Raw genomic sequence first — 9,259 nt, 5'->3', positions numbered from 1 at the left:
GTCAACAATAGGGTCTTTGTGTCAAGAGAGGGTTGGGTCTAGTCTCGAGAGTTATATTTATGAGAGCATTTTACTTTATGTGATTAGGTGGAGGCTAGACCATATTTCCACCGAGTCGGAGATTTACCGAGACATCCGAGGTGAGTCTTCTCACTCTACTTACCTAGAGTGGTAACAGAGTTATGTGCTAGGATACTGCTGAGTTATGTGCCAGTGTAATTATATGCTATTTATGTGTGTTATTGTGATATGTGATATGCATGATTCAGAGTTTCCAGAGATAGGACCAGTGGGTCCATAGAGTTAGGGCTAGAGAGCCCACAGAGAGTTGGGACTGGAGGGTCCCATTGAGACACACTCACCAGAGGTTCAGCAGAGCTATAGCCTTGAGTGGCTAATATGTGTATGTACGAATCATGTCGGCGCCTTCCCGCGAATCATGTCAACATTTAAGTGGCTAATATGTGTGTGTACGAATCTTTGTTCCTTGAAAATGATAGTGTGTTCTTACAGAAAATCTAATATTTTCTTTTAAAGTGAATTGTGGTCTTATAAACCCTAAGACCGAAAATGTATAAGTATTGTTATACTCTGAAGTAGTATAATGTAGTTTTATATCTTTATCAAAATCATTTGAATACATATTTTCCAGAAATGTAATATGTATTGTACTGGAAAATAGTGTAATGTAGTTTTATGTAAATAAAACCATTTGAATGCATGTTTTGTAGTCGTAAACCAAACGTATTATTAATACCCCTTGTGAGTTATTATAACCATGCTAATGACCTAGATGGCCTATACGACGTTCTTCGGACGTCGGAATGATACAACATTTGTCACCCCATACCTGCCCGTCTAACTGTAGCTAACAGTTTAGGTGTAAGATTGTCAGTATATATATATATATATATATATATATATATATATATATATATACACACACACAAGTGTCACACTCTCTTATAAGAGATTCTGGTTATAATACAGGAACTTTAGTATGTACTTTGGTAAGTACAGTGAATATATGTGTCACAAAACTGTATTGACAGTTTACTTGTAGTGTAATGAAAACTCATTTTCTTGTAAATGTATGTATTATCCTTTTATAGTGTTTATCTAGTGTAAAAATAATTATTCTTTTAAACAATTATTTCTTTGTCCCCAAAAGGGTAAAACAGTGTGAATGTTCCATAAACCATACATATTATAATTTATATAAATGTTTCGTTGAAGTAATGAATCCCTTGTATGTTATTATCAATTTACCATGATAATAAAATAAAATGAAATAGTTATATATGTATGTTTATATAATTATACCCTTTTTGCTCAACATGTTACAAAAGGGTTAAAGTTTTATTGTAATCAAATTTATATATATATATATATATATATATATATATATATATATATATATATATATATATATATATATATATGATGAATCACTACTTAAACTGTTGTTGTTACCACCACTACTAACTGTTAAACCATCCTTTTAGATTACAAGAAATGGGAATTTGGTTAATGGGATCTATTATCTTATATCAATCTCATCTTTCTATATCTAGAGACTGATATCGAAAATCCATTAAAGAGATTAAGAGAAGAAGCATCAAATTACATGATTGATGATGGAAATGAAGTTGGAGTACTTACATTATCAATATGTATAAAAGAACCCATGTTAGTGATTGTCTTTTTACAGGAGACACCAACGAACCTATACATCTCTCATAGCATCTCATCGTAAAGCAAACCAAAATCAAGCTCGATTTCACATCTATCTTGTTCTAATATGGAATCCTTTTTCTTAACTGTCATGATTTGGGGTAGAGTTGGCAAAAATCAACCAAACCCACCAATCCAACCTGAACCCAACCCAAAATTAGCAGGCTAGGTTGAGATCTTCAATCCATTTAGGTAAAATGGGTCAACCTGCATAACCCATTTAACTAAATAGGTTGGGTTGGGTAAAAGTTATCAACCCATTTTCTATCCACTAACCCATTAACCTTAATATATATTTAATTTAATAATTATTTAAATATTACCATGTATTAATCTAAGTATTAATTTATAAATTACAATGTCGTATTGTTATTTATTTTTTAAAAATGCAATCCTAATTCTTAACTTTTCTCTCTGTGTCAACAACACTAGCCACTCTTCAAAATTACTTCGAAGTTATATATATATATATATATATATATATATATATATATATATATATATATATATATATATATATTTAATGTTATATGAATAATTACTTTGTATTTTTGAATTGAGATTGTGCTTTTGTTATACTTTTAAAGTTTATTTAAGTTTGGAAATAATTTAAGTGGTGTAATATTTGGTTAATTTATTTACTTTTTTTATTTTAAATGGGGTAACTCAGGTTTAACCCATTTATTTAATAATTTGGGTTGGGAATTACATAAACGGGTCAACCCGATAACAACCCATTTATCTGAAATGTTTGGTTGGGTTGAAAATATATACTCATTTAAATAAAAAGGTTGGGTTGGGTTGAAATATTCAACCCAAATAATAAATAGGTTGAAACCGAAGCCAACCCAAGTCGACCCATTGCCACCTCTAATTTTGGGGACCCAAGGTCAATTACATATTAACATCGAGATTGAACGGAGTAAGAAGATCAAGACAACAATATATGACAAAATTAGAGACGCAAAGATGAAATTGACAACATATTAACATACAATTTTCGTCATAAGCGGGTATTACAGGGTTGGGAGTGGATTGAATGAAGATAAAAAGAGAAAATGGAAGTGAATCTCATCAGAAATTTGGTCACCATAAACCACCGCCAACAACCTATGTTCATCAGATTCATCATATAAAGAAAACATCACCAACTTTTCTTAGCACCCATTTTATACAACCAAATGATCACCATCTTTGGACCTGTTCATATTCTTTCCTTTTCTCAGACCTGCAAATTAGAAAAAAGGAAGAAGGGTCGATATTTTTTGTGCGTTGCTAATGAACCAGTCTTCATACCTGCACTAGTCAATTTGATTCAGAAGAAGAAAAACGCTTCGATTTTTTGTTGTAGTTGGAATCCTTGTGTGTGTGTGTGTGAGAGAGAGAGAGAGAAAGGTGGGGCTCATCTTTATTTGATTTTACTTTTAATAATTTAAGTATAAGGGAAAAATATTTAAGAAAATAGAAAAACAAATTAAAATGGTAGATTAGTCTTTTCAAGTTTAACATGAACCATTTCCATATACAAATTAGGTCAAAAGGACAATGAAACAAAAAAAAATCGAGTATAGACTAAAACTCAGAAAAATACATACCATAAGGACCATTTTTGTAGTTTTGTCTAAATCTTATCAATTTTTGAATGAATGAACCAAAACTACAAATTTAACCAAACCACAGGGACTATTTTGTAATTTATTATTTTTTATTTAATAAAACTTTAAACTAAATTGTTTCATCTACAAAGTCTTCTTGGTCATCAATACAATACGTCCTTAATATAACCGATCTTATTCGAAGCGAGTGTTTTTTTGCTTAGTCGACGACCGACGGACGACAACCCCTTCTTGTTGTCGTTGCCCAACCGTTTTTTTTTTTCTAGAATCTTAGACCCAAGAAAAAAAATAATATTAAAAAGATAACAAGTAAGGTTGTATTTGATGCGTCAGAACTACCTAATAAACTATTTTACTTATAGAGATTTTAAATTGTCATGCTATTTTATAAGCTAGTTTTTTTTTCCAAATATGAAATTAATTAATTATATAAAACATATTCATTTAGATGTATTTTATAAATTTTAGCTAGCTTATTAACTAGTAGTTAACATCAAAAATCATTTTGTAACTAGTTTATAAATTGTCAACTAGTTTGTCAATTATCAATTAAATTTTCAGTTAATACGCAAATACAACATTAATGATTTCAATTTAAAAAATAAAACAAAAACCACAATAAAACCTATTAAAAAATTACCAATTTTATATCTTTAAAACTAAAAAAACAAAACCAAAAAAAATCAACGAAGAACAAATACTAGATATGCAGCAGTTTATAGAAAAACTAATACTAAAATATTTATCAACAAAAACTCGAATCAAATATGGTTAAAGACAGCGGGAAATTAAAATAGCCACGACTATTTATGTATGTATAGAATCCAATGATCCACGATATCCGCCGTTCATTTCAATGGATGAAAATCAACGGTGGAGACTCTCGATCCGCGTCATCTGTTCTTATTGGCTGTCTTTAACCCCTACGCAACCTATAAAAACACCAAGCAGCCATTACATCGTCATCTACATTCTACCAACATCTCACTACTACACTTCAGTTTTAAAAGTCCAAGCAATGGCCGGAAGAGGAAAGTCGATTAAGTCCACCGCCGTGGCCAAGAAGTCGACATCTCGTAGCAGCAAGGCCGGACTCCAGTTTCCGGTTGGTCGTATCGCTCGTTTCCTCCGAACCGGAAAGTACGCTGACCGGATCGGTGGCGGTGCTCCTGTTTATCTCGCCGCCGTCATGGAGTACCTTGCGGCTGAGGTTCTTGAGTTGGCCGGAAATGCCGCCAGAGACAACAAGAAAACTCGAGTTGTGCCTCGGCATATACAGTTAGCTGTGAGAAACGATGAAGAGTTGAGTAGATTGCTTGGAGCTGTTACGATTGCTAATGGCGGAGTGATGCCCAACATTCACGCTCACTTGCTTCCAAAGAAGGCGTCTGTTGCATCTTCTAAAGATGATGAATAGGTTTCCGATTAGGATTTTGGATTGGTTTCTCTGTTGTGGTGGCATTCGATTGTGAATGATAGATTTGGGGAATATAATTTGATTATGCAATTGTAATTCAAAATTATGAATGATGTTGTATCTAATGGAATGTCGATTGATTAGTTGAATTTATTTTATTCACTTTTAGAACAGTTTATAATTCAATGAATAATTTGCAGATTCTTCTTAAATGGCAAATAAGTATCTACTGAAATCTTTAAAGAAGTTTGCTTCAATTTGGTGTCGATTTTTAGTTATCGATTCTGATTTTAAAATTTAGGGCTTCAATATCGATTTCTATTTGATTTTTCAAGTACAACTAATTAATAAGAGAAAATTATAATGTTTTAATAATAGAAAGAACTAAATTAGGACCTTATAATACAAAAAAAATTCTAATAGTTTTAGAAAAATTAAATATTCTTTTATATTTTATTTCTATTCATCTTTCTATCATATCAAATATTCATATATAAATTAAAATATTATCAATTTTATCAAATGTCACATATGTCAACATTTTATATTTTCTGAAAAAGAAAACTCATGTTTCTCTTCATTATTCAATAACTATAAACATAATGGTATATGTACACTACTTAAATACAAACGTATAATTCATTTTCTTTATCTATGAATTTAGAATTACATATATGTTGCAAGTTTTAATTAAAACATAAATATTTTCAAGATTGTTGCTCCAAAATAGCACCATATCTTGGTTCAGTTAATACAAGGAACTAAAAAACAGTAAAAATAACAATATTTACATCAAGTCAACAACAATAATAATAAATTAATTACTAATAAGGGTATGAAAGAAATAGTAATTTAGTTTCCTTGATTTGATTTTTTTCTTTACTATAACATTGTATACAACCAAATTGGTTACCCATTTCATTATGTTTATAGCCCATTGCTTATTACGATTTATAAAGTGTAAATAAATCAAAATATAAAGAAGATGATCAGTTTGGGTGCACGTTCAAATAACTAAGAAACATGAATACAAACGAAACCCTAAATTTCAATCCACTCCAATTTCGATTTGTATATCCAGAAAGTATCATGATATCAAACTCATATATTCATTTCCAGTCACTTCATTAATACATGTATGATCTGAGTATAGTCTAGAAATTTTATTCAATTACAAACGAATCTGTGTATTTTCTTGACCCACCATTGAATTTCTTGAGGTAAGAAATCATCATCAACATGAAAAAATCTGTAAAAACAATCTTATTTAGATGAACCCACACCTGGATCATGATCATCGCCCTTTGGTTCACCCCCCCAAATCTTCTTCCACACTTCGAATTCCTCTTTCTCAACATCATCCGTCGGATCACTGTCGTCGTTGAATTTGGTCTTCAGCTCTCTCATTTTCCTAATCCATCCCCTTGCGTTCCCAATGTCCAATCGAATATAAGGAGTGCAGAATTCACGCAAATCATCGGGATTATCACACGGGGTTGTTCCTTTCCAGTTTTTATACTCAAGAATCTCATTCAGTAAGTCAAGGTTGTAGATGTTAACCTCTTCGACGTCACCTTTCTTGGATTTTCTGTTGCTGGTGTCTTCGATTTTGACTTGTTTAGAACCACCGGCGGAGGTAGTATTCTTCTTCTTGGGTGGATCACCACCGTCATTGGGGAGACGTTTTGGGTTAGCTTCCGCCATGGGAGATCAAATCAGTGTTTCTGAAAGTTGTTTTCGAAATGGAGGGAAAATTTTGATTGAATCGTGGAGAATTGGATGGTATTTATAGGGATTTAGAAATCGGAATCTTGTGAGAATCTTGTTATAACGTCCGTGCTTGGAAACGACTCACTGAGTTTGACACCGAGTGACCAATAAAGGTCGATATATAATATTTCAATTCTAGTTGTTTAATATTTATAATTAGGGATTATATTTTTATTTAAATACCTCGTGAGAGATATTTCATTTTGATTCGTTTAAGTTGTTCTCCATTCTAGTGTTTGATGTGGATCTACTTATTACGATTTAAATTGGTGTGATTAATTAGTTCTGATAAAAAATGAATTTGATTGAAGTTTTAATAATTTGAAAAGAAAAATAATCGGATTTACATAAACAAGTTGTAATATACTAAAATGTGAATGTTTGATAAAAACTAATTATAATATTGATAATTTATTTTCAAAGTAATTTGATACGGAGAAAAGCTATTATTATTAGTATTATTCAATTGATGATAGTCTAATGGTCGATGTACAAAATTTCATACATGAACTCCATTGTTGAAACTTCAAACTCTAACATGTCTGAAGCATTGTTAATGTTTAGTGATCGACATCTCACATGAGCTTTGGATTGAGTTTGCATGGTTAGTTCAAATGTTGTGGTTCACTATTTTATTAAAGATGAAAGCAATTAGCTTTGTACAAGTCAATGTCCAATATTGTATATAATACCTAATTTGATCTCATCAGGTGCTTTGGATCAGATTTACATGAGTTGTTCAGATGTTACAAGTTTAACATTTTAGTAAAGATTAAAGTAATTAGCTTTGTAAAAGCCCATGTCCAATATTATATATGAACCCTTATTTGATCTCATCAACTCATTAGATACAATGACATTGATGCATTTAATTATTTACCAAACAACGAAAAATTTTGATTTTTGAAAAAAATATTAATCTACATGCATAACATAAAACAATCTCAACTTATTGATAATGAAGAAAAAATAGGAACAAAGTTGTACATGGGTATATAACATAAAACAAGTATAAATAAAGCAACACTTAGGATAACCCGAGCAAGCTTTTTTTTTTTTTTTTTTTTTTTTTTTTTAATAATTAAATAAAGGAAACTTGTTTAACAAAGGTTCTGGGCCAACTTTTGCGTACCGACTAATCTTCCGTTGCAAACATGAGACATAACTTCATTTCCTGGAGTCATTACAAACGAACTTCCATTGCCACTAGGACTGAGTAGGGTCATGATTTGAACATAACTCAATATCCATTATATCTTCCAGATGCCTTACCAACTCACCACAACCCAAGTGGTTCAAAAAACCCGAGCAAGTTATAACAAGTAAAGTTGCAATACACTAAGACGATCTCACAAATACAATTATTCTCTTGTGTTTACAGCAGGTTAAGTTTATACGCTTAAAAGCTGGCCAATAAAGTTTGTCCTACCATAAGTATAATACAACTCACGATCTTTACTACTTAGTAAAATGCAACTACACAACTCAAAGTGACTTCTTGTGGTTGTAACCTAGGTAAGCTAGATGTTTTCTTATATATATATATATATATATATATATATATATATATATATATATATATATATATATATATATATATATATATATATATATAACACTGATTTCCCAGATTGGATCAGTGGATGATATAAATGAGTCAAATGCATTGTTTTTGAGGAAAACCGTATGCAACGACGTGACATGAAGGGTGTCACGACGTGGCATGACAATTAGAGATCGCATGTCCAGAATAGTTGTCACGACGTGATGAATGGAGTATCACGACGTGACAACAGCTGCAACACAAGCCCATGATTTTAGGGTTTCTTCCATATTTAAAACATCAACTCATGACCTAGGGCATCCTTTTCAGCTTCCAACCTCTCTTAACGAAACCCTAGCCCCATTTCATGTTTGTGAGCTTATTTGATTGATTGGAACCCTTGTTCTTGGCTTATGGTGAAACTTGAAGAAGAAGGTGTTGGGTTTTGAGCACTATAACACTCATATGGTGCACATGCAACCCTAAATGATTTGGATCTATGTTTTCTCTAATTATACATGCATTTTGTTTTCCAAAGCATTCTCCCTATCTAGCATACAGTTGAAGTTATATAATATAAAATTTTAGTTTGGATGCTTACCTCTTGAGTATGGTAGAGTTCTTGACCTTTGAAAGCTTTAACACCTCAAGTGTGATGCCTCTATTGGTTCACAAACACAAAAATGCAAAAAGGGGCTTGAGAGAATAAGTTGGTTATCTCCAAGATATGTTGTATCCGATTTTGGCTCTAGAAGAGCTCTATTTATAGTGTTGCACATGCTAGGGTTACACTTTGCAAATACTAATAACCCATGACTTTCCACATTCTCATGCTCCATGGGTTTAACCTCCATGTACTATCCATGGATTAGTTTAGCCCACCTACATGATCATGGATCATTGGCCCACACTACAAGAATGATTGATTTACATAATCAATCCCCATATATTTAATTAGTCTCTTTTGATCACAAAATTAATTATTGACCAATACTAATTAAATAATATGGTTTCATATCAATATATTATACTTGTAATATATTAATAAACCATAAACAACCTTATTCTCAAAATCCATCCTATCAAGTTGCACTGGTGGAAGCAACCCAAAAAGGACCATGCTACAATCAGGTCAAGTATATCCCGGTTATAGTTATGGGCTTAGACACGAAATCCAAC

At 31.7% G+C, this 9,259-nt stretch overlaps 1 protein-coding gene across 1 annotated transcript; it reads left to right on the top strand.

Moving 5' to 3' along the window:
- The first annotated feature begins 4,191 nt into the window (after positions 1–4,191).
- LOC111912733 (probable histone H2A.3) lies at positions 4,192–4,916 on the top strand. Its single transcript, XM_023908465.2, has one exon. The coding sequence runs from the start codon at positions 4,207–4,209 to the stop codon at positions 4,765–4,767; it is 561 nt and encodes a 186-aa protein (XP_023764233.2). The 5' UTR covers positions 4,192–4,206; the 3' UTR covers positions 4,768–4,916.
- Positions 4,917–9,259: the final 4,343 nt, after the last annotated feature.

This window comes from Lactuca sativa, chromosome 9 (genome assembly GCF_002870075.4).
Source record: "Lactuca sativa cultivar Salinas chromosome 9, Lsat_Salinas_v11, whole genome shotgun sequence".
NCBI lineage: Eukaryota > Viridiplantae > Streptophyta > Magnoliopsida > Asterales > Asteraceae > Lactuca > Lactuca sativa.
The sequence above is the reverse complement of the archived record's forward strand: the minus strand, read 5'-3'. Positions and strand labels throughout refer to the sequence as shown.

Excerpts from the sequence above, each read along its gene's own strand:
- LOC111912733 (XM_023908465.2), top strand. The coding sequence starts at position 4,207 with ATGGATGAAAATCAACGGTGGAGACTCTCGATCCGCGTCATCTGTTCT.